Consider the following 25,526-nt stretch of genomic DNA (forward strand, 5'->3'; position numbering starts at 1 on the left):
TTGAATTATTATATATTTATTGAACAAATTGCTGTTAAGTATGATAGGGCTCTCCATGTAGGAACTCTAATAATATAGTATAAAAATTAAAAAAGTACAAATAACAAAGACAAGACAAGGCATTGTAAACAACATCCAGAATAAGAATAAAGAAGCAGATTTCCTCATGGCAGTATTTTCAGAATAAAGTTTTTTCTTGTTTCCTTTCATAAAACGTGTTCTTCTCATAATTAATATCGTTGTAGATGCAAAATCCTGCCTCAAACTGAGACGTTAACCAGAAGCCTTCCCAACTCTTGGGACGAATGTAGTGTTTTCTCTGCTTCCTTTAGGGTTCTTTTAGCATATTCCACACAAACCGTCGAAAAAGGCAAAAATACATGTCCATATATCCATAAAGTACAAAATATGAAATGTACAGAATAAATGTAACATAATAAAAGCAGGCCCAAAAAAAGCCTTTTACAGTTAAGATGGCCACATATGACTCTTCAAGTTATACTGAAATGCAAAACAGATGACGGACAAGTGGGTGATCCTACGTATCCCATGCTGCCTTAAGGCTGGATTGTGCTACACAAAATAAACATTCCTCATTGGATGAGGTCAGGACAGGGTTATGTAATACCAGATATGGTGGTCTGATGGAAGTCGCTACATGTAGATGGTCAGTATACGTCCGATATGCAGTGCATGATATACTGATCCTAGAACGGAGAGATGCGGGTGGAGTTTAGTCCTTTGGAAGGCTGCGATGGTCGGCTGACCTCCTCAAGCCCGCTTGAGCTTGTCGATGTGGAAGGTGAGTTTGAGGGCGGGACCGAGCTTCAAGCCCATGTATTTCATCATCATGTCGCTGCGCAGCAACAGGAGCGCTTTGCCGTCAATCTCCTGTAGCAGAGGGAGGGAGGGGGAATTAAAACAACTGTTTGTTTTTTTTTTTCTTTTTTAGCAAAGCTGCTAGTCGCTCCACGTTCTATACTGTTCACTAGTTACTGTGCAGAGGTTTGGGGCAACAACTACGTAAGTACAATTCATCCATTACTTATTTTGCAGAAGAAAGCAATTCGGGTCATTCATGGGGCAGGATTTGGGATTATACAAGCTCATTATTGCCTCTGTCTCTCTTTATGTATCATTCTGTTAAATGGATTACTGTTAATTTATGATGTTGTTCTGTACGATTTATCTATTGTACGTGGTTCCGTCCTGGAAGAGGGATCCCTTCTCAGTTGCTCTTCCTGAGGTTTCTACCTTTTTTTTCCCCAATAAAGGGTTTTTTTTTGGGGGGGGGGGGGTTCCTTATCCGCTGTGAGGGTCTAAAAGGACAGAGGGATGTTGTATGCTGTAAAGCCCTCTGAGGCAAAATGTGATTTGTGATATTGGGCTTTAAATAAAATTGAATTGAAATGAATTATTATTACAGTCAAAACTCTTAAACTTTAAAGATCCTGTGGATTTACAGACAGCAAAATAATATTTGAAGGAAAAAACAATTTACTACCAGTAAATATTCAAAAATTATTTATCGAAAGGCAAGGAGATTATAACTTAAGGGGAAAATTATTTTTTTAAGACTATCTGTGTGTACCACAAGAATAAAGTTTTTGTATCTCTATATATGGAGTGAAACTATAGAACCGTTTGAATGTGGAGCTCAAGAAATGTCCAAACATGAACCAGTTTTAAAAGGATTAGGAGATGATTTTAAGAAGGTACACGAATGAAGAATGTGTTTGACTATCAGCAGGTGTTAACTCTTTATTTATAGCCATCAGTTTTGAGTATGTGTGAGTATGTGTATATACATAGCTTGTGTATATGTGCATAGTTTGTGTATACATACACATAATTTGATGAAGAAAAACACATCTGTCATGATTGGAAAAGTTTATAAAGACGAGATTTTTTTCTTTAATAAGGTAAGTATATAGGAATTTTTGTAATTATTTTATATCTTGCTGAAATATTATTGGTAATTAATTTAATATATTAGAATAGGTCTAGGAGAATTAATTACTGTACAGCTTCATATTGATGGGGAGCTACGTAATTGACTATTATCAATTTATGGAGAAGGGATGGGAATAAATAAGTTTGTACTTCCTCCCACTCCTTTTTGGACATATAAATCAAATCAGTACATCTTGTTTTGGTAAATGGTATAGCACCTTTCTAGTCTTCTGACCACTCAAAATGCTTTTTACACTACATGTCACATTCACCCATTCACACGCACATTCACACACTGGTGAACGAGGCCACCATACAAGGCGTCACCTGATACTCAGTAACCATTCACATGCTCTCACACCAATGGAACAGCCATCGGGAGCAATTTGGGATTGAGTATCTTGCCCAAGGATACTTCAACAGTGGACTGGGGGAGCCGGGGATCGAGCCGCCGATCTTCCGATTGGTGGACAACCCGCTCCGCCTCTGAGCCACAGCCGCCCAGTTTTCATGCTTCCTTTAGTAACCCATTTTCTTTTTTATGTCTGTTTACTACTATATGATTATTTCATTTATTTGCTGCTTACATGTTCGAAATAAACTGCTGCTAAATAAAGTAAAGATGTGCAAATGCACTTGACAAAAAAAATTATGTTTAGGTTATTCTAAAAAATATAAACTTCATTTCAAGAAAAAAATATGGGGTTATATTTTCTAATGCAGGATACAGGTATTTTAGGTATCTTCACTGTTATGAGAGAATACATACGTGTTTTCTGAATAGGTCAGCATGTGGCGCCAGCACTGGGTCGATATCTCTGATATACTGCATGACATCCTCCACCGTCCACAGGTTGGGGTCCTGACCACTCGGCCTCGGGCTCTCCCTGAAACTGCCTGAGCCTGAGAGTACAGAAGCACACACTCAAATCCATGATGGTCAATCATTGGGTATTTCATCAGTCATACTGTTTTCATTTTGCCAAGCTATGAGTGCTATAGTTTAACACTTTAACACTTTAGCTTGCAGTACTAAAATAGCATTCAGAAAATACAATATGTTGATCATCTAGTGTCGGGGCCAATTACACTCTAACTTATCAAAAAGATTGTACGTCTGATGGAGTTGTAAAACTTGCTTTTTCCTTTTTGACAAAACAACTGAAACTCAAATTGCTATTTTCTCATCCGAATGACTGTGAGAGTACGAGTGACTTATCAGTCCTTATCTGCCTGCGAGGGTCTGAGGGGAACCCAGACTTAAAATCATGTGAACTGCAAATGCGACAAACATATCTGAACACGGCCATGACACAGAATCTTGTATAAACAGAACATTTCATTGTTTATAGACTACATCTGCCCATTTACACACCCTGAGTAATTCCACCTGTTAGAGTTTTGAAAGCTTTCACTCTGTAAACGTTTTTCGTCTTGTAAAGATAGATTTTTCTATAATTCACCAACAATAATGTGACACAAATGTTTAAATGCATCATTACTATCAGCCTTCAAACATTACTGGTTAAAGCCTACTTACATTTGAGTCAATATGATTCTCCTGCTCAGGTGTTAGGCTGTGTGCAGACAGACAACAGCACTGTTGGGGGAAAAAAACGTACCCCCCTCAGTCATGTGAACGGGGGCCTTTCCAGCGACACAATAGAGGTGCCAACGCAGAGGGCTCCAGTAAATAAATGCAGGGTCATCATCTGGCAAAGTGCTCACGGCCAATTAAATATGAGCAAGCACACATTCCATGTAGACTGCTTTGTAACATATTAGTCATCTCGCAATCTTTTGTGGATCGTGTTCCTTGTCTCACCTTTACTTAAAGCACAACGCTCAAACCAGTGCAGTCCATTGTTTATTTTTTAGAATACAGGGCTATTTTTGGTCTGATCGCCCACTTGGGAGCGTTACAACTGCTACACTGAAGCAGTGAAATATCATGATGTACTGTCGCTGCATAGGCCACTGCAAGCTCTCTCATTGTCTCTGAATGGGTTTTAACACACTTATATGCACACAGGGCTGTTACCAGTAATCTTCCAAGAGCAAATATATATTTCCACATCCATTATTTTCCTTCGTTTGAGCTTTGAATAACACTCTTTGAATTAGAGTCCTGACTGGAGCATTAGCGACATCTACTGTACTGCTCATCTCAATGAACCAACTCCCAATATTTGCTCAACAGTAAGGGATGATACAGGGCATAAATTCACATTTTCTTCTGCAGATATTCAGATGAAACCTGTGCTACATGTGGATGGACATCCGACCAGTGTCTCTTCCTACCTGTGGAGTTGTTATGATGCAGCAGCTTGGAAGGAGACCTCAGCCCGGGGGTTTGTACCGTAGAGTTTGGAGACAGAGGGCTCTTCTTTAAGTGCTCTGATGCTGCGACACTGTTCTCCATGAAGGACTCACCTGGAGATGATGCACACAGAAGACTCACCAGTGAGATTAAATAAACAAGGAACACTAGCCTGAAAAAAAAAGAATATAAATGCACAGAAATACAGTGAAATACTCGATGAAATGCTCTGATGATACTACACAGCGACATGCCTGTAACCACCAGACAGTATTACAGTGATTTGAGTGTGTGTTCGGGCCGCCTATAAAAGTGTAAGGCCCTTTTAAGGGGCATATTACCCTTTTACATAAATCTCTTCAAATATTCCATTAATTAATTAAAATCTAAGGAAATTGAAAGATGATTAAATGATTAACCTCCTGCCCCAGAACTAATACGACTGGATCCTGAGCCAAGAGCTTCTTCTGTTTTACTACCTCCCTTTACATGATTATATAAGGCTTTACTGGACAACTCAGAGCAGTCGATTATTAGAATTAAATGTCCTTCATAAAACGTGGTGCAGCTTTAGAGCTGAGACTGATTATATAGACAAATACTGCATATTATATATGTACAGAAGAAAAAGGAAAATTATGATACAGGCATTTAGAAACAAGACAAAACAGAACTTTACTAGCAAGAAGCTTCAGCATATAAACTGTGGTGGTGCGCAACAGCTTATCCTTCAATATATGGGAGAAATAGTTTATTATTGATCCAATAGTGGAATAAAAAAACAATCTCTAGCCCCTTTCACACATGCCCTGCAAACTTGAAATTGTCTAGACACTACCCGGAGGAGCTACATGTGAGAACGCAAATGTCCAAATCAGTTGGATCGACATTAAACAGAAGAAGAAGGGTTGTTTACAAAAAGAAGGCAACGAAAATGTTCAACTGGAGAGATGACGAGATTCAGAAAAGTCTGTGCGGGCTGAAGCTGAAATCGTCAGACAAATTTAAGAAACTGCAAGAGAATGTGTTCTTTTTGACCAAATTACGACGCGGCTATGTAACCGCAGTCATGTCATGTCCTGCCTCCCGCATACACTACCCTGGCGCCACCTCTCACCTAAACCAAACCGAGTATCTCCAGCCAGTAGGTAAGAATGTATCTGACACAGACAATCTCCTGTTGTGTGCTACATGTGTAACTCACAGTAAAGGAATACTACGCACATCTATTTCCAAACAGGTGCTTAAGAGAGGGACAAGCAGAGCACAACTTGTAGAAAAAACTCCTGCACTCTGTCTAACTTGTGAACATAATGGTTTTAATACTGAAGTTTCGGTGACTACACCTTCATCAGGCAAACATTTTTCTCCAAGTTGTGTGCTACATGTGTGAAAGGGAAACTCCAGACAATGTAAAAGTGGTAATACACTGCATTAATAAGGAATAAGCAAACTTGTGATAAAATCCAGTATCTGGTACTGACATGGGCTACGTTTACATGCCTGATAATATTCCACTATTATTCTGAATATGAAAATATTCTGAATTTGATCTGGGTCATGTTAACAGCATGTTCCGTTTAGATATTTTGAATTAGGCCTTTTTCTGAATGTAGCATTTTCTGATTAAGACGTGGGATATGCTGGTAAGAGGAGCACTCTTTGGACATGTATACAGCACATTCAGAATATGCTTCTCAACAAGGGTTTTTACCAGTTTCTGACAAACAGCCTCTTGCCTCTTAACAGCTGGCTCTGTGTATTGTCATGGATGCGTTGTACAGGCTGGGCTAGAGATGCATACTCAAAAGAAGCCAAAAAACATGCCTACTTTTACACATTGTAAGACTTGGATATCAACAGGTTCTTGGATATGCAAAAGTATCACAACAGCAGCCTTTTCAAGAACATGGTTGAAGGAATGAAAGAGGGAGGCTGTGTTCTGCCATTGGAGGAAAACTTTGAAAGATTGCTATTTTGATGCAAGGAAGGAAAACAACAAGCTGCTTTGGCTGTTCAACTTTTCTATATTTTGACATGATAAACGAAATGCCGGGGCATGCTAATCAGAGGATGCAGGGCTGCATGTAAACAGTTATATTAGTGGAAGATTAATTTTCATTAGCCATGTAAACAGCTTAGCAAGAATATTGCTAAGCTATTTTGGGGAAAAACTGAATATTTTGTGCATGTAAACGTAACCACTGTTCTGTGTTCAGATATGACTGCTGTCTGAGTGCTAATAATATCAACATCTATAGTCACAGAAACACAATTCTCACTCGCCCTGTCTAAATATAAACAAGCAAAAAAATAAGTGTTCCTTTATAGAACATGAAGGTACAGTAATGAGGCCAACGGTGGATTAAAATTTAAAAAAAAGGAAAAAATAACTACAATCACAAAAGTAACATACCATCAGTGGAGTGACGAGGGATTTTGGATAGTTTCTGTGGCAGCGGACTGTTGTAGTCCCGGAGGAACCGCTTGGTGCCTCTGCCCGGGCCTGTTGTTAGGCTGTCTCCAAAACTTCTCCTCTCTGGAAATCAGCACAGACGAAGGAAGGAGACACATGTGATACAGTTAGAGGTGTGAGAGTTACAGATAAGTGGAGCAGTCATTTGGTTACACTCTTCTTTTAGTTAAAGACGCTGAATGGACAAAAGACGTTTTGTACTTTGAGCACTGGAAATATAGAAACTGTCAAAGCAGGAAGTGAATTTGGTTTGTGTCAGTGAATATTATGTTGTTCTACTCAATAACTAATAACTTTAGGAAGTTAAAATGCATCAGCATGAACACACTGTAACAGTTCAACCCTCTACATGATCACATTAGAAGGTTTTGACTTGTACAATCAATCAAAGCAGGCGATCACAACAAACACTCATCATGGGAATAACCAGAATATTTCATGCTTCTTCTTTCACTCCACTCCAATAAAGAACCTTGTTGTTACTACACCATTAATAATGGCTGTGTAGCTGGTAGCCAACAACATTTCTTTTATGTCTGATTTATCTTCTTCCCAAGAAATCTAAACTCCAGGCGTGGTACAAAGTTATTTGCCTTTTGTACAGCAGTGTAAAACATACTGTGCGGATACTCAGGGGAGGCCCACGGTGCACCTCCCCAGAGCATTTACAAGATTTGCTTCTTAGAAGGTTACTGCCAACAACTCCACATAAGCAAAGCACACAAGATTTTTTATTTATTTTTTGCTGTGGGGAATTTTCATCTTCTACAGAGCTTAGAAAAAAAGACAAAGAAAGGACCAACGCTGGTGCCCTCAAGCCTGGCTCAATAAGACATTAAGAGTGGACTCTATATTGTTTTATTCTTGTCAACTTCAACTATACGTATACATGCAATCTAACAGTGATCTGGAAATGTGTTAAGGCTACTTTTGCTTTCAGATATAATAAATCCTTGAATGCAACACCCCAGTTACCAGGTTTGTTTCAGGGTCCCTCCCCCTTTCTACTACGCTTTTCTTTTACGTCACTCTGAAGCACTTCAGTCCTCATTTCAGTCATGATTTATAGTTATCGTTTTCAACCTTACGCTCATTTAAATGGCAACCTCCTGGTATAACATCGTCTGTTAGCCTCCCACACCCTCATCAGAGGGCACAAATCAAAAAAGATTGTCGGATAACATATGTGCAAAGTGGCAAGCAAGCCTTGAGCAGAGTCGGCTTCATTCAGTGTATAAGGCAGCTGAAGAAATATATTTCTTTATCTAAAAAGGCAACTGTTCAGTCAGATAGTGTTTTATTATGAAAGTAATGCAGTAACAAATTCAAGCACTTTATTCAAAATCCAAGTGCTTTTCAAACCTTGAAAGCCCCACATTAAAATTCAAGTGTCAGTACTTGAAGAGGACAAATATCTCAACATGACTGCTGTATATCAAATATGGCATTAACACTGTACCGCTTATTATCACTATGTAGATGGATGCATGTGAAGTCACAGTTAGAATACAGCAGCACTGACCTGTAGTGTATGTGTGACTGTCGTAGTGCAGGCCTCCTCTGGCTACAGGCTGGCTGCCAAACAAAGGATCGCAGTGAAGGTTGTGGCAGAGTTTTTCCAGGAAGCGGAGGACGTAAGTGACACTGCTGACTGTGGGCAGGGTCAGGGTGTGCTGCTGCTGGTCAAAGTAGGCTAGATGGGAAAAGACGGAGGAGTTCTGTTCAATGTAGCGCACAGTCTTTTGTTTCATATGGGAAAAATTAGTAGAGGACGTTTGCTAATCGGAGCTTCATGTGGAGGTTTTTAAACCTCACATTTTGTGCTATACTACAACTACAACAGAAATAAACCCTCCGTGTGGTCTGGTAGTTTTCTGGTAGTTTTCTGGTGGGGGTTCTTTGACAACAGCACAACATTCTGGTCCAATGGAAGATAATTGAACAAAGATGTGAACGCCACAATAAACAAGGAAGCAATAAAGCAAGAAACTCTTAAAATGCAGTTTCATGGGGACTTAACACACGAGGAGGAGAGTGATAGTGAAAACATACTCTTCTTTCTATAATGACAGTTTAATTCCCACCTGAAATGACTTCGCCTCCTTGTCCAGACTTGAGGCAGGAGAAGACTGTGCCCTGATTGTGGGCGGAGTCCACACAAGCCTGAACACACTGCTGGAGCACAGAGGAGGCCCGGCCTGGCCCAAAGTGGTCCGGGAGCTGCTGGATTCGCCGCTGGTCCAAATGGGGCCCCACCTTGCCGTACTTGTTTAGGTACACACAAACTACAGGGGAAATCAGACAAAAGAGTAGTTAGTATTGAAGGTCTGCTACTTTAGGATCAACTAAATAGTACTGTAATTTCAAAAAAGGGACAGCTATTATTTTAAACCTTGTTTGCATGTATTAACAACTATTTGTCAAATTCTGCCAACACAGCACAAAAGGCAGTGACAGTGTGTGTCACAGCATGACAGATGCACTGAACATCCCAGCCAGGAATACCCATTAATAATATGTGGATGTCATGTACCTGTGGGGGCCTGTAGTGCAGAGTTGGGGATGGTGGCATTGTCCAGAGGCACAGTGCTGGTGTCGGGCTCTGGGGTGCTGCTGGTGGGAGACGTGGGGACTGGATTAGGTACCACACGTGGTTTCCTCTGCATACAAACACACACATTCAGATGTTTACAGCATTTGTCTCTTTACTTGTTTGTTACTATTAGGAATACTTATAAATAATGTAGCATCATGTGTGACTTAGTTATTTTTATATTTCAACTCTAAAACAAAGTGCCTTCCTGTAAATGTAACATGGTGTACCACTGGAAAACAAAACAAACATCAAAAGGAAATTTCATGGCTCTGCCAAGTATTTCCATTAATCTCTCCTCAGTACATTATTGGGGCCTGACGAGCGCAGCCACCTGCCAACATTTGTTGTGGACGACCACCGTGTTTTCGTACCGTTGTTGCCTTTGAAATGGAAACCAGCTATCTGCCTGACTTCAAAAACATCCAAACAGAATGGGATTCATTTATGAATTTGAACAAAAGACAAAACCGACATGTTGAAAGATAGACCCTTTTTCAAATTGCTTATTGTTTTGAAACATACTCTCCTGAGGTGAGGTCCGGTCTGACCGGTCAGGAAGGTAGTGACAACAGAGAGGAGAGCAGGACGTGGCAGAGCAGAGATAAAGACAACAAACGTATCAACATGTGTAACATCCAAACTCTCTCTTTTATGTTTTAACTGGGCTAGTTTCAGACTAAACAACGTGTCTAAGTTAAGAAGGTGAGCAATGGACAACATATACTGGTGACTATCGAAGGTAGGGCTGCCCCCCCGAAAGTTAAAGATTCAAATCATCAGTCGAAAACCCCTCAGCCGACTGAGATTATTCAAGTCGAGCAGTTTTTTTTGTTAGTCAGAGTGCAGTGTACTGCAGGGGATGTTTAGTTCCCAAATCCTCACTTTGATACTGCTCTTCGTTACAGGCAGCTGCAGACACAGACCCAGGGTGAGTCTAAGTGGCTCAAACTCTCAATCGATATGTGGGGGAAAAAAAGGAACGAACCGTTGAATATTCGTTCTGATCACCAAATTCTGATTCAACTAACATAATTCTGAGTTGGGTAGAGTCATAACTGAAATGCTGATAAATGATGTATGATGTGTTTTACAATATACATCCAATAAATTCCTAATGTAATCAAAATGCTATAATGTGATATTCTGTGGTTCAGTAATGCCTGTGTTAATGTGTATGTATTGGATAGCTACCTTGCTGCCAGGCTTGGGACCTCTTTTCTTTGGGATCTTGATGGGTTCTGCCAGAGTCTGGGCCTGCTGCAGAGCTATCCTCTGTGCCCAGTTGGCAGGCAGTCTGCCCCTGGTTCGCCCTGGGCCTGTCACCGGCCGTCCTGGGCCAGCCATGGCATCCTCCAGCCAGCCAGCTCTCTTTGCCCAGCCCAACTGCTAACCAAGAGCATAACAGATAAAAAAGTCAAGTGAGGTAACTCTTCATGCTGTGACACTTTACAATGATAATGCTCCCCCTATAGAGAGGAAGATGTGACACAGGGTCAAAAATGTTCACATGCCAACAAGGCTCATCAAAAAAATGCCTATTCAGGGTCACTCAGCTCATTTTATTTTACCTCAAATGTTATTTAGCCATATAGATACAGTAGTTTGGTTTTGACACAGCAGCCTCTGAGATTTCCGCTGACACCCCAAAACACTGCAGTGGAATTCTTTCTGTGGTACTCATGTCATCGAAAAATTCAAACAGCAACATGTCTTAAATTCTCAAAATGTTTCCTGTGTAATCCGCAAACCTCACTGTGGACCAGAGAAATAGTCGTCTAGCTTTCACCTCTACTGTCTGTGAGAAGAGGTTGAAAACTTAGACATGGATATCAGAAAACCTGGGAGAATAAAACTATCTGCACGGCTAGACACCATTACAGACAACTGAGAAAATATGTTTACTCTTATTTGGGTAAACTGACCCTGTAAATAAAAGCAATCATTCGTCCCTGATGGCATCTGAACCTCTTCTCGCCTACCTTACTGCCAGGCTTGGGCCCTCGTTTCTTGGGGATCTTGATGGGCTCCAGGCTTTTGCTTGGCTGGATGTTCTGTGGTCCAAACCCTGGGCCCTTCTGGTTCCAAGGCCCTGTCACCTTGGTTTTCCTGCGGCCTGGCTTGCGTCCTCTCTGACCTGGAGGTCTGCCCACTGTGGGCGTGGGATGCATGGCTGGGCTCTCCACACTCCCGTCTGTCAATGCCCCAAGGCTCTTAGGCAACACTACTGCATAAGAAAAGATGGACAGATACACACAAAAAAAGGAGAGTTGAGTAAAAATCTGTGGCATAACAGCGAAAAGTAACTAATTAACAATTATAGCTCCCGGCTCCCCTATTTAATCACAGGGGGTACGCAGAAATGTAATAACGTTTGATCAGTCACAGTAGTTATTTTCTCATTTACTGCAATTGTGGGTTTAGAAAAATATTCCTTCACCAGTGTGAGCGTTTCATCTGAAATCTAGACTACATTATGTGATGTGAGTGACAGCAGAAACAGGTTCATTCAAAATCACCTACATCACACTCTTGTCACATAACAAGCACATAACACAGCCAAATGAGTCATGTAGCCGTCTGCTCATCCAAGAAGCCTTTACGCTGTTGGCTACAATGTCCCCGTTTGACTCTAGCTGCAGCCAATCAACAAGAAAGTTGTGTCGAAACACTGTTTTTTATTCTCATGTGAAACTCCTCCATCTTGGCTGGAGATTGAAGTCTGTTAGCCTACAATTTCACTTGCATTTGTACTCCGCAGGTACAAAGAAACTTGGAAAACACAGCCAACCCCTGTGTTTTCAATATGATTGTCTGGCATGATGTGGAAAAATATTTCGGGCTCTTTCTTGCTTTAGCCCAGTCTGGGGTAATGATGACTTCGTGCCTAGTCGATCTGATGGAAGTTTGAGACTACGGGCCAATAAGGGTGTTGCAAAAATCTAAGATGTCTTTAGACCTGATGATGGAGTTCTTGTGTCATTTGACCTATTGGTCTCTGGCTGCAGAGAATCCTCTGAAACAAGGTTATATGGCTTGAGGGAGGATGTACAAGTGAGATTACACTTGATGGATGGCCGAATACCAGACACAAGTTGCTACAATATCACTGGCCGATGCACACTCATGTTAGTCCAGTTAAATCACACAAATTTGACAGCAATAATCCAGATACAAGCATCAAGTGTAGCCCGGAAAGGGGGATGCTAGTCCACTGTCTCTGGGACTGTGCCAAATTAAGTAGGGGGATTATCAACAATGCAATTGTTGATGTTCTTGACCCAAAGGTTTTTACTTTGGAAGTGTACCCAGGTACCCCATGTATACAGAGAAGTGAACAAATTCTTCTTCTTAATAGGTGCTTACAACAAGCAAGACCTCTAATTGCCCTTTCTGCGAAAAATGTTAACAGATCTCATATAGGTCATCGGCTGAGAGAAATTTCCTGCTGTTTTTCAACTGAAAAGATAACCTACATAATGAAGGGCAAAAAGGACTTTTTTATAACAATAAAGCTTGGGGACCATTTATAAATTATACTGGAAACGGTGATTTAAATGATGTGCTTTTCTGGGGTAGAAGAGACACAGGATGGATAGGTCGAATGTCAGATGTTTAGTGATATCTTAAATCACTAAGAGAAGAACCTTGAATGGGATGAACATGATGTTTGTGGATGCATAAAGTATTTCTGATTTGTACTATGTTCATATTGATATGATATAACCATAGATTGTATAAAATAATGGACGTGGCTTCCGAGACATCAACCATTGGTTTGTAGACTCCAGTTCTGAAGCCTTTGTTTGACATTTCAGCTGTTGCCATCATGGATTTTTGGAGCTAGAAGTGACCATATTTGGACAAGAGGGTGGAGCTGTGGAGAAGTGAAGGGGTGAATCAAGGACACTACACTCACCAGCCACTTTAATATGTACACCTTGCTTGTACTGGATTGGACCCCCTTTTGCCTTCCGAACCTTCTTAATTCTTCGTGGCGTAGATTCAGCAAGGTGCTGGAAACATTTCTCAGAGATTTTGGTCCATATTAACATGATAGCATCGGCAGTTGCTGCAGATTTGTCGGCCCATTCCACCACATTCCAAAGGGGCTCTATTGGATTGAGATCTGGTGACTGTGGAGGCCATTGGAGTACAGTGAACTCATTGTCATGTTCAAGAAACCAGTTTTAGATGATGTGAGCTTTGTTGCATGGTGTGTTATCCTGCTGGAAGTAGCCATCAGAAGATGGGTACACTGTGGTCATAAAGGGATGGACACAATCGTAACAATACTCAAGTAGGCTGTGGCGTTTAAATGATGCTCAGTTGGTACTAAGGGGCCCAAAGTGTGCCAAGAAAATATCCCACACACCATTACACCACCACCACCAGCCTGAACCGTTGATACAAGGCAGGATGGATCCATGCTTTCATGTTGTTTACACCAGATTCTGACCCTACCATCTGAATGTAGCAGCACCACTAATCTACTCTGTAAATACCTTTTTCAAATGAGGAACAAGAATCTACCACTTCTTTTTCCACATAGTTTCTCATTCCACATAGTTTCTCATCTGTATCATCAAACCTAAACCTGATTAAGTATCAAAAATCCTTGTTTTCTTCAAAGCAGAAATAAATCCAGACATTTAGTAACACCTGAACTTGAGTCTCTTACTGCAGCAGAGAAGGTCAAACATTCTCAGCAGTGAAACATTTTTCCCTCACTTGAACTTCCTTCCTCAGTTATAAGCACGAGGACGTCACTTCTACAGCTCTCAGACTGTAGAGTGCTTCACAGTGAGACAGCGAACAGCCAGATAGACTGAAAGAGGGTGAGAGGTTACATCGAGGAGTGCATGCTCCAGATCGCTTCAGAAGACTGTTCATTCTGTGAATTTCAGCCTTCAAGTGAACTCAAAGGGTTTCGTTGGCTTTTTTCTGCATATAAATAAAGACAGATCTCAGAGTCTTGAGAAATTCACTGCAATGTGATTTCTCTAGTCAGATCATAGTCAGAAAAATAGTAGATGCAACAATAAATCATGATATACCATCTTGCAGTAAGACTGCTAATCATGGTGTTTTCTCTCGCAGTGATAAAGGTTAGCTCATACACATTACAAACAAACATATCTTCCACCAAGCTCTGATGGATGCATTTGGTTTAAGGCTCAGGTTTTGAGAAATCTGTCAATGGAATTTTGTTTGTGGTACTCACGCACAGGGTGGTAGGGTTAATCCCAGGGACTTATATCTAAAAACCTGAGCAAATAAAGCCCAACCATCTGCATGGCAGAATAACGCTATGGTGGACTACAATATATCAGTACAGTACTACGTTTTGGAATCAGACAAATAGGCATTACCTGTGTAAACTATGATCTGTAACAACCAACAAAAGATGAAGATGAAGCAGAAGAAAAACAAGGACTGAAAGATCTCAGGCAGGAGGTGAACGGGGGAAACAAGTGAGCTGTTCTGAAAGAAAGAACTGAAGTAATCAAAGTTGATTTTCTTTTGGTCTACCTTCAGATCCCTGCTGGCTAGAATATAAAGAAGAAATGTGCGAACACCTTAAAAGCCTGAGGAATAAACCCTAATAAAGAAGTAAGCTGCTGACAGCTGTGAGACAGTCTTAAAATTTATCTCTCTGCACTCCCACCCATGAACACACACCCTTCCTTTCCTGACGGGAAGCATTTCAGAAAATCACATGAACCGCTAAGGGAGCACGCACATGGTAAAATCATTTAGAGCAAGGCTTATATTAAATACATAAAAATAACCAAATAAGCCATGTACTTTATAGAAGCCAACATGGAGCTGGCAAAACTTCAAGAATGTGCGCAACTACCACACAGAGGAACCAGAGTATAGCCTGGATAGCTGGCTTCACATGCACCTGCAAGCCTACACACACACACACACACACACACACACACACACAATGCACAAACTAAACGCACCGGTATTCATCCAGGATCAACCAAGGACAGATTTACGAGAGGAGCAGCCACATTCATTAATGCAGGTCTTGGCCCGTGGGGTTGTATTTATTAAACACACGGGCACACCAATCAATGCAGAGCTCGTACTGCAGGCAACTGAGACTTTTCATAGTGCAGCTAAAAAAAAAGGCATCTGATTGATCCTAAACAGATTGGACGAATCCTAGATAACATTTAAAAGGTTTAAAGAGCTTGAGGTTACATGTTCATTGATCAATGGCAGTGCTTGTAAATACAGCCAAACAAATGCGTAACGAGCAAAGCCTTTTTCCCCCCTCTCCTCTGAGTGCACTGAGTTCACTGAGTTCAAAGCCACCACTGCCAGCTTCACATTACAGGAAGATAACTGCACACAAACTTTTAAACTATCACTCCGGCTGCCTTTCTGTAATTTCATTCATCTTTACTCACCTCTCGAACAAAAGTCAAAAGTCTGTGGATGTCTGCACAGCTGTCCTCAGATTCACCCTCTCCCCCTGTCCTGTCCTGCTCTCCCACTCTCCCTCCGTGTCGCTCCTCCTCTCTCTCTTTTTCCTCCCTCCTCGTCTTCTCTCCTCCCACCATCTGCTGACAATGTAAACAATCCACCTCTCGCAGCGTACGTCTGCCTTTTCTCTCCGTGTCTATCCCCACTCAATTCTCTCCGAGGTGTCTAATCAGAGCCTGTTAGCCAGGGTGCCAACGAGAGGCCTGTGCAGGGGAACCCAGGCTTGTTTCAACCACGTCATGGCCCGACTCTGCCAACTGGGGGAGTGCCAGGCCTTCATAAAACACTAGCAGGCTACAAAGGCATGTCCTGCCTCTCCATATTCCTCCCTCCTTTTCCACTCCTTTAGATACTGTGGATTCAAACAGATGAGTACGGCTGACCTTGTGACTGATAACCCCTGTATCCTCCTTCCTTTTATGTCTCTTGTATAACAAATTGCTTCCTCTGCTTCTTTATCATGAGACAGTAAACATGGCTACAACTTCTGAAATGCTCGAGCTTTTAAGAGAGACTGACTGTTGTTTGCTAGATGGAAAATCAAAGAAACAATGTACAGTGTAGCTCTGTTCACCATCAGATTGTGTTTCAAATGAAGGCAAGACTACAGGAATGCTACTGTATCATTTTACACACTGGACAGCATGTTACTGAATATTAAAATTTGCAAACACAGTTCAAAGTTAACTGGAGAGAATTCAACACCACCAGGAATTAAAAATAGCAAGCTCATGTTGATGACTTGATCAACTGTTGCTAATGATGCCTTCAGGCGGACGATGTACTTGCATCACACTGCGAACCGTGCTGCCCCAACCACACTCACAAATAGCACAGAAAGTAATGGTAAAACTCCGGCAGAACGTATTGATGAAAGCTGCTCATTATTGTGGCGAACAGTTGTTAAATTTCAAAGCAAAGTAGAGAGAAGTGAAACAAATACCACCACTCGAGGTCGTCCTAAAATAAGCACCACAATATGTGCTTGTTATGCACTGGATATGCTGCAAAATGGGTCTCAGATTTAGCTTGAATGTGAAAATACAGCATGTGGACAAAATAAAGCAAAATCTTTACAGTGTAAAGCAGTGACACACCTTATGAAGATTAGAAGGTTACATTTTTGTTTCGACTTCGACATACACGTGTTAATTCAACCCTAGTTACTGCCATTTGGACACAATATACTAAATGTAAATATGTCTTAAAGCAACAAAATGTAATGTGTGTGTGTGTGTGTGTGTTCCCCCTTAGGTTTAGTTAACCCTAGATCGGTGGTTCCCAACTGGTGGGTGGCGGTCCAGTCTGAATGGACCGCAAGTGACTCCCAAACATGTCAAGTTTGTAAAAAAACACTTTCATTTTGAAGTACAGTGAACTTCTGGCACAGAGCTTTTATTTCGGGGTGCAGTTTCCTGCTGTAGAGTGAGTGACTAACGGACAGCTGCATCGCAGAGACAGCAAACTAGCTCGACAACATGGCCGAACGCAAGTATGACACTGACTATATTAAACTGCATGGACCTTGGACTAATGACTAAAGAGAAATTTGGACCTCAAGGCCAGACCAGTTGGGAACCACTGACCTAGATAAGTGGATCTCTCTTCAAATTAATGTTTGTCAGAGCTATGATGGAATTTTTTTGTGGTCGCCGATCTCAACACAGCATTAATGATAACTGTGTAATGCCAGCCTTACACTAAATGACTTTTCATGCAGTTATAATTTTCTAATGTCATGATAGTTTTACCTCAGTTGGTGCACGCTCCTGAGAACTTGATCGTTTGGTGTAAAGTAGTCATAGAACTCAGTCCGAGCTGTCTTAAGTCTTTTTCTTATCTTGATATTCCAACAAAATCAAACATATTTAATATTATCGTAAGTTTTTAGTCTTGGCTGATGCAAATGCTACAGTTTCATAACGTGAATTTGACTTCAACTAATAGCTGTGCTCTATCCTGCACTGAGCAGCATTTCAGGTAGACAGTAAATATGGGGGAGACTCAAATGAGGCGCAAGAACGTAAACAAGTCTCAGGTCTCTTGTACTGTGGAAAAGGAGGAGAAGCTGGTGGAGTGAACAAGAGTCAGTGTTTAATTCTGCATGTATCTGATTCACCAACCATCGCTTATTCTAGTGAGAAATCTTGACTTTTGAAATGGTTCACCTCTCATTTCCAGTCTTCTCCGACTAAAATAGTCCAGCTAACCAACAGAGGCTGGCAGCAAGTTTAGGCAACAAAAGCAAAATGTAAAGCTTGTACGCAAATACAGTTTCTACATAGATTATATTGATGCTGAATTGACAAGAACATTGTCAGCATTTGACACCTTTCATCTTGTGTTTCTACAGTTATGTGTTTTTGTGGACATATAACCAATAGCTAATATTTCTTATTTCTTTAATGGAGTTTGGTGTAGCATTTTCCACCATGAGCAGGATGGGAAATAATCTCAAAAATGATGTAGTTGTAGTCTTGGAAACAGTGGAGCTACAAGATCCCCAGTGTTTGCAAGATCTTAGCGCGTGACTAAAAGCTCAGATCATCTTTAGATATGAGAGGGCGTCAGACTTCAGTCCTTTAAAAGTCTTTTTTGAAGACTTGTAGTGTATGTGGTAAGTTTAAGTTGTAACTGTAGAAAGAGGAACATGTCAGTCAAGCACATTTTGTACATACTTAAACTGTCCTGAAAAGATTTGGGTTCACATGTTGAGCTATTGAATCATGTGTCTCAGATGGTTCCACTTCAACAACACAGTGGAGGGGAATATAGTTTTGTTTGTAGTGCTCATGGTGCCCAAAAAAAGGGCATGTAACACCCTTTGTCATAAAACCTCCCTCCCACTATGAAGGTCCGTACCTTTGGTGCCAGGTGGCTGAAGGTTGTCTCCAGTGAGGGCGCACCAGCCAACAGGGAAGATGTCACGCGAGTCATAGCGGCAGTAGTAGTCAAAGGCTCCCCGCCAGCCATCAAAGGTGACCAACACCTCGACACCACGCAGTGCACCCACTGTGGCCGGGCAGATAAAGTGGGGATTTTTACGGTCCACCGCCTCCAGCTTCATGCCAATCTGGAAGGAGTTCTGCTCTGGGGCGGGAGGCTCCTGCTGGGGAACAGGGAGAGAGAGAAAGGGGGTCAGGTTTACAGTTGGCAGGCACGAGTATCTGTACTGAGAGAGTACATTAAAATCAACCACATGCTGATGGATTTTTGCTATGATTGATAAGTTTTCTTCTACCAGACAGTAAGACATCTTTTGTGGATGAAAAGATTTCTCTCGTATAAATAAGTAACTGTGCCTTGTAAATAAGCATGCTTGAGTTCTACTTTTCAGAGCGTGCTGAGCTTGTGAGCCTTGTACAGGTACCTTGTGAAAGATGCGAGAGGGGGCCATCTCTGCTCCATTTAGTGTTTTCAGGAGAAACATGGGCCAAGAGGACGCGTTGAGACGGAAACCTGAAGAGGAGGACAATTTTTGTTACAACATGGTGAAGTCCACATGGACAAATCAAGGGAAAACTTGAGGAGCTGCGAATCATTTATCGTTTTGGTCAGTTTTCAAGCAGAAATTAAACAGCTATCTTTCTCTGGCTCCAGCTTTTTGAAAAAGAAAATTTGCCATTTACCAGGGCTGTCAAAATAATGGATTAAATTTGATTAATTAATCACAGAAAAAAGTTCATAAAATGAACACTGATTAATCGTGTTCCATAGTGCCCTTTGACGTGGTGTGTCATAGAAGGCCTTTGTCACATGATGGAGGCAAACGAGACAACGCTGCTTGGCCCCATGAATAGAACATTTACATTTAAAAAACGCCCAGATTAAACTGTTGATAGGAGCAATTTCTGGAGTAAGGAATTTTCGTACCATCGAAGAACTTCAAGCCTGAAATATTACCTCAACGTAAAGCATTTAGCAGCAAACCCAGAGGTCCTGAGCTAACACAGCCTCCGACGCTAGCACTAGCATCTGGCAGCCAACCTGGCTGAGTCATACTCAAGCAGGTGTTCAGACGCAAACTGAGGAAGTCCACCTGTGACGGACTGACTAACTCACTCACAAAATGGACTGCAGACCAGTTTGGGTGGTAGAGGACAGGAGGACAGCTGTGTCCAAAATCCAGCAACTTTATTACGACACATCTGCCAAAATTCATTTAAACTGAACTTTTTAAAATGTATGTATGCGATTAATTTAGATTAATTAATCACAGAGCATGAAATTAATTCATTTTTTTTAATCACTTGACAGCCCTACTATTTATTGTAAACTGAATACATTTGAGACTGTTGGTGAGACAAAAAAAACATCTGAAGACGTCACCATGGCTCTGAGAAATTATGAGTTTTGGAACAAATGATTAAATGAGAAAATAACTAGCAGATTAGTTTATAATAAAAGTATTATTCAGTTGCAGCCCTAAAATCTATCAACAACACTGTGTGGTTACAGTCTCAGTAAGCAGAGTGCTCATGTGTTTTTCCCCATGTGTATTCAGTGCAGAAATGTCCTGGGTAGGAGGCTCTCTAAGCTCTGTCAAGAAGTTATTTATAGCATTAACATGACACATTGACATTCTGAGCTGTTAGTCACTGACACCTAGTGGACCAAATGAAAACCCCCAAAAAATAAAAAGCTGAAAAGATTCTGTAAAATCATTAGAAATTAACCTTTAACAATCATTTACTCCCCTGATTTAAAAAACTAGACGTCATATTGTGATCTGTGTGTGCGTCCTTACCAAGCGGCGGCTGCAGCATGCCTCCATTCTTCTCACAGTTACCGATTGGCTGGATTTCGGAGGAGTCCACCAGGCGCCAGAAGTCATTCTTGTTATCAGAGCCGTCCAGGCGCAGCCGCAGCCGTGAGCCCGTCAGGCCCACCACCGTAGCGATGCAGGTGGACGTTGTGTTTCGCGGGTCCTGGGCCTCCAGCTTCATCCCGGCCTTGAACTCGTTGAGCGGAGGTGTGAGGCTCTAGATGGTAATGATAGGCACGTATTAGATGGAGAGTGGCGGCATAATAACAGCAGTGGAGAAGGATTTCAGTGTGATCAAATAATCACAGGAGATGCTTGAGAGAGGACCTATCAGTCTTGCTTACCTGTCTGAAGCAAGTGGAGGGTGCAGCGGAGGCACCCGTCTCTTTCAGGTATTTCTCCCAACTAAAATGTCCTGTACAGAAGACAAAGAGCGACAAGACATTCACATCATATTACAATAGTGTTAAGATGTGTGTTTCCAGTTGTTTCGCGAGCCCCAGCACAGAACAACAAAGACACAAGAAGCTTTCAAATCTGTTATCGACAATTGGAGCAAACTTTGTCTCGATGATTAATGAAACAATGCTGAAGACAATCCTTGGGCACTGTTTCCTGTTGGAACTGCCCAAAACTGACTTCATATATCACCGCCTGCTGTGGGTTATTTACCTTGGTACTGTGAGGGCACCCGGGAGGGCCGTCCACTCCGGCCATGCTTGATCCTTCTGGCATCTTTCCACTCTATAGCTGGAGGAGCCAAAAAAGATAGAATAAGCTCTCAGCCACGGGTGATTTTCACATCAGTCACCACCTCGCGAAAACTGCCACACTCACTGCTCCAAACATTGTCCGTAATGACAGGACTATTACACCATAATGTATGAATCTGCCTGCACAGAAAAATAAAGCAACTGGTTGGAATGAACTAAAATGTGCCACTTCTCTTCCTCTTTACCTGCAGGCTGCTATGAATACTGTTAGGGACCATACTGCAAATGGCATAGTAGTAAATTCTCACCTTTCTGTGGGACTGGTTTCCTCATGCTCCAACAACAACAGTGGCGTCCACTCTAAAGACAAGAAAAAAAGCCATAGAAGTAGCTGTGTGAACTAAAAAGATTTTGACAATTTAATTTACCACATTAGAGACCTTTTCTACAGCAGACATTCTGACTTGTCACAGCAGGAAAAGCTCAGATGTAAATAATGAACTGAATGACGGCTGAGCTCTGTTGAGCTGCTTTGATTTGAGGTTGCAGGTAGTGTGCACGCTTGCTCGCTAGAACACAGCCGTCGTTAGCGTTATTAGTAACATCTGTGCGTTACCTGCTATGACAAGTCAAAATGTCTGCTGTGAGAAAGTCCTATTGTGGATTGCAGTCATGATCGCAACATCAAACAACAGACAGCAGACATGTTACCTTGAAGTTTGGAGAAATGTGTAGAAATAGCACAGAGAGAATCTAAAATATCAGTGCAGCCGTAAAAGAGCATCATCTAACCTCACTGACACACACATGACAAGCTAATGCTGCACAGCCACACTCTCTTCATTTAACTTTATTTCAAATTCTAGTGGCCACAGAAAGGATGGCTTAACTGTGGGGAAATGTTTAATATGATGCACAAGACATGTAAAATATTTAAAACTGATACAACAGTAAAGCCACAGAAAACTACTTTCTAAGATCAGAATTTTATCACACATAATATAGGAGCCGGAACACGCTGAAAACCATTATATAAAAAGGTACTGTTATATGTGACTTTCTCCAACCCTAAACCAAACAAAATGCCTTGCTCTTTGAGGTTGTTTGGAATAGGGCTGCCACTAATGATTATTTTCATTGTCGACTAATCTAGCGATTATTTCTTCGATTAGTCGACTAATCATTTCATCAAAAAATGTTTTAAATGTTGAAAAATGTCGGTCTGTCTCGCCCAAACCCCAAAATTATGTCATCTAATGTCTTGTTTCGTACTCACGCCAAGGGGTTTTAGTTCACCGTCACAGGAAAGCGTGTAAAGCTGCCAATATCTGAACGTAAGAAGCTGCAGTAAGAGTATTTTGGGGTACTTTTATAGTACTTTTCTATGAAAATGACTCAAACCGGTTAGTCGACTACTAAAATAGTCATCGATTATTTTAATAGTCGATTAGTCATCGATTAGTCGACTAATCGTGGCAGCCCTAGTTTGGAACACTCCTTAAACTAACATGAGACCCTGCAGGTGTTTATGTTTTTAGCTAAAAGGTCTATTTTGAGAGAATGGAAATACCTCCCCTCCTTATCGCTCGATTATAATTTTTTTTAAATACCCAACATATGACTCATACTGTAAGGTTTGGGGTCCCTGATAACTGTCCCTGGGGTCTCTGACTGATTGTATCAGCAAGCAAATTGACTTTCCTGCAACTAAGTAGTGTAAGTTGATTTTGTACCCTTTGAGTACGGCTTTTTTGCACATTTGTACATCCCCTGCGTGTGACAATGCACAGACAATCCCAGACACTTTTCAGAGATTCAGCATATCTGGGCATGCATGCACAATTATTTGCTCCTTTGGCGACCTTTTTATTTACCCAAATTTTGTTTTTATTACATGTCAGTGGATGTATCAGGATAGGGCCTGTGTGTAGTTATCTTGTGTGTGGTTTTGTTTCTGTAAATCCAAAATAAAAGTCTTAAAAAATGGGAGACATAAATGGGGTTAACGACATGGGTAATGAAGAGTGTAACCCAAATAAGTGATCGCACTAATAAAACTCAGCGGTATTCAGACCTAAGGTTAGGCTACTGCATGTTAACTGTGCTTCATTTCAAAGGGAAACCAGAGAGCTGCCCTTGTTATCTTTGTAGCTCGCAGGCCTTCTCTGCAGGCAGGGGGTCGTCATGGGAGGCACAGTCCAACAAAGAGTCCCCCAGATCAATGTACTTCATGTGGATTTAATTAGCTTTTTCACACCTTAAAGATTCATTTAAAGATCAAACTGCATTACAGCTCCTGGCTTTACTAACAGCATGTGCAGACCAATTGATATAAACGAAGGGGACAAAATATTAGAAACACAGAAGCACAAACTACAGCTTCCAAAATCACTATGAAACTAAGTTTTGTTAGTATCACTAAGCTGGAAGTGCTATTGTTATTCCACAGGATGACAATTAAACACACCCATGAAATAACAATATAAGAAAGTAAAGCTCAACATAGTTAAGCGCCGAGTTATACAGCTGAGCTTCTGACTACCTATACGCTCCAAGTCGTGACCTGAGATCCTCAAGCCTACCCTCAGTAGCAGCCCCTAGATCAAGGCTGGTAACTAAAGGTGGCCGAGCTTTTGCCATTGAGGCCCCGACACTCTGGAATTAGGTTGGTTAGCGCTTTACCTGTTTTTAAATCATTGCTTTAACCTATTTTTATAGGAAAGCTAATGCCTGATTTGTACTTTGTGATTTGTAACTTTTGTGCTCTATTTCCTCTGTACTGTTTTGTCTTATTTTTCTGCACTTTGTGACCTTGTTTGGACAAGTGCTGTACAAATAAATATTCTTCTATTATTATTACAACATAAAAGAGTAAACCTATTGTCATTTGATCCCTTTATGTAAAAGTTACCATGCTGAATGTGTACAAAACCTCTCATGAGTGGACAAGGGTTTAGAGAAGGGAAACATGTTGTCAGGCTCAGTGCCTCTTGTAACCTAAACCCTGGGCTAACCAACATCACCAACCAGACACAACATCCAGGTCAACAGGTCAGACTGATACAAGACAAGTGCTCTAAGTGGCTGCTTCACCAGCCTTACACCAACCATGGTCCACTGTGACATCTATTAGACATAACATAAAGCCAACTAAACCAGGATTATAATGAAATTTGGAGTGTATGATCATAAAACAAGACATGGCAGTGACAGAAAATGCATGCACAAGCAGGTATTGACACACAGAAACAGCTTCACTTGTTAACCATCAGCCAGATATTTGAATATGCCCACAGAAACACAGCAGCTTTAATATAAATTAACTGTACGCTCACACAGACAAACAGCAATGGCAGAGGACTCACAACAGACCTACCTTAAAACTTCATAACCGTTTAGCAGCGTCTCTCCACCCCGGATGATTTTCTTTTCAATGGAAGTGCGCCTTTTTCCTCCGCCGAGGGGGGTGGCGTCCAAATTAAAGCGGCCCGGTCCCTGTTTTTTCCGTCTGGGACAGTGACAGGAGGACTGACGTTAGAGAGCCCCAGCAGCCAGGTACACCTTCCTCCTGTTGCTAACCGTGCGTCCTACAACTCAACACACAGCTAGTGCCACTTTTCTGACATGTACACGGGACGCAGTGGCCATTTTTATCCAAAATATCGCGCGTTACGTTGCAGAAATGTGTTGAGCTCCATTCATAACACAAAGCCAACACATGGACACCCCCCGCCCTCTCCTGTGCTATATTTGCATGCGCGTTAGATGCTCATTTGCCTGACAGCATCGCTAATTATGCTGCTCAGGAGTTAACACCACATTGACGGCCTCTCAAGGGTGTAGGTCAGACAAGTATAACACAGAAAGGAAACCAAACACGCATGCAGCCAGTGCAGCCGTGCAGACACCACTTCCAGCATGCTATGCTACGCACGGCTACACAGAGTCATGCCCACTGCCCGGGATGCTAGTTAGCATGCTAGGCGGCTCGCTAGCTCGTTGACCTGATTATAAATATTAGCATTAGCAAAACGGGAGCGTAGTAGCACGCAGAGGCTAGCCGGTGGTAATCTGGGCTCAACGCCGAAGCCGAGCCCTAAAAGGCGACGTTGCTCGGTGTATCCGAGGGTGTTTACCTTGCTTTGTAACGTGTGTGTTTGTTTCTGATGTTGGCTTAGCGCTTGTCCGCCATTTTTTCCCTACAC

The 25,526-nt window shown here is 41.6% G+C and overlaps 1 protein-coding gene across 7 annotated transcripts; it reads right to left on the reverse strand.

Annotated features, from left to right (window-relative positions):
• On the reverse strand, nucleotides 1-25,057 carry LOC117266231 (polycomb protein SCMH1). Of its 7 annotated transcripts, none has more exons than XM_078171721.1 (16): nucleotides 24,698-25,057; nucleotides 21,630-21,681; nucleotides 21,281-21,358; nucleotides 20,953-21,023; nucleotides 20,591-20,825; nucleotides 19,214-19,302; nucleotides 18,706-18,949; nucleotides 11,325-11,569; nucleotides 10,537-10,728; nucleotides 9,283-9,409; nucleotides 8,834-9,034; nucleotides 8,272-8,442; nucleotides 6,690-6,812; nucleotides 4,255-4,386; nucleotides 2,723-2,856; nucleotides 1-891 (listed from the first exon to the last, which is right to left on the reverse strand). In XM_078171721.1, the coding sequence occupies exons 2-16, from the start codon at nucleotides 21,652-21,654 to the stop codon at nucleotides 772-774; spliced, it is 2,187 nt and encodes a 728-aa protein (XP_078027847.1). In that variant the 5' UTR covers nucleotides 21,655-21,681; nucleotides 24,698-25,057; the 3' UTR covers nucleotides 1-771. The 7 variants fall into 7 exon arrangements, with proteins under 7 accessions (XP_078027847.1, XP_078027846.1, XP_033497192.1 ...); XM_078171720.1 differs by having other exon boundaries at nucleotides 18,706-18,952; XM_033641301.2 differs by having other exon boundaries at nucleotides 10,537-10,731; nucleotides 18,706-18,952; nucleotides 24,698-24,837.
• Between the last annotated feature and the right edge of the window lie 469 nt (nucleotides 25,058-25,526).

This window comes from Epinephelus lanceolatus, chromosome 10 (assembly GCF_041903045.1).
Source record: "Epinephelus lanceolatus isolate andai-2023 chromosome 10, ASM4190304v1, whole genome shotgun sequence".
Taxonomy (NCBI): domain Eukaryota; kingdom Metazoa; phylum Chordata; class Actinopteri; order Perciformes; family Serranidae; genus Epinephelus; species Epinephelus lanceolatus.

Coding starts and splice junctions, on each gene's coding strand:
- LOC117266231 (XM_033641298.2), bottom strand. Junction 18,953..19,213: donor CCTCTCGCATCTTTCACAAG/GTACCTGTACAA, acceptor CCTGTTCCCCAG/CAGGAGCCTCCCGCCCCAGA. Junction 2,857..4,254: donor GCATCATAACAACTCCACAG/GTAGGAAGAGAC, acceptor CTGTACTCTCAG/GCTCAGGCAGTTTCAGGGAG.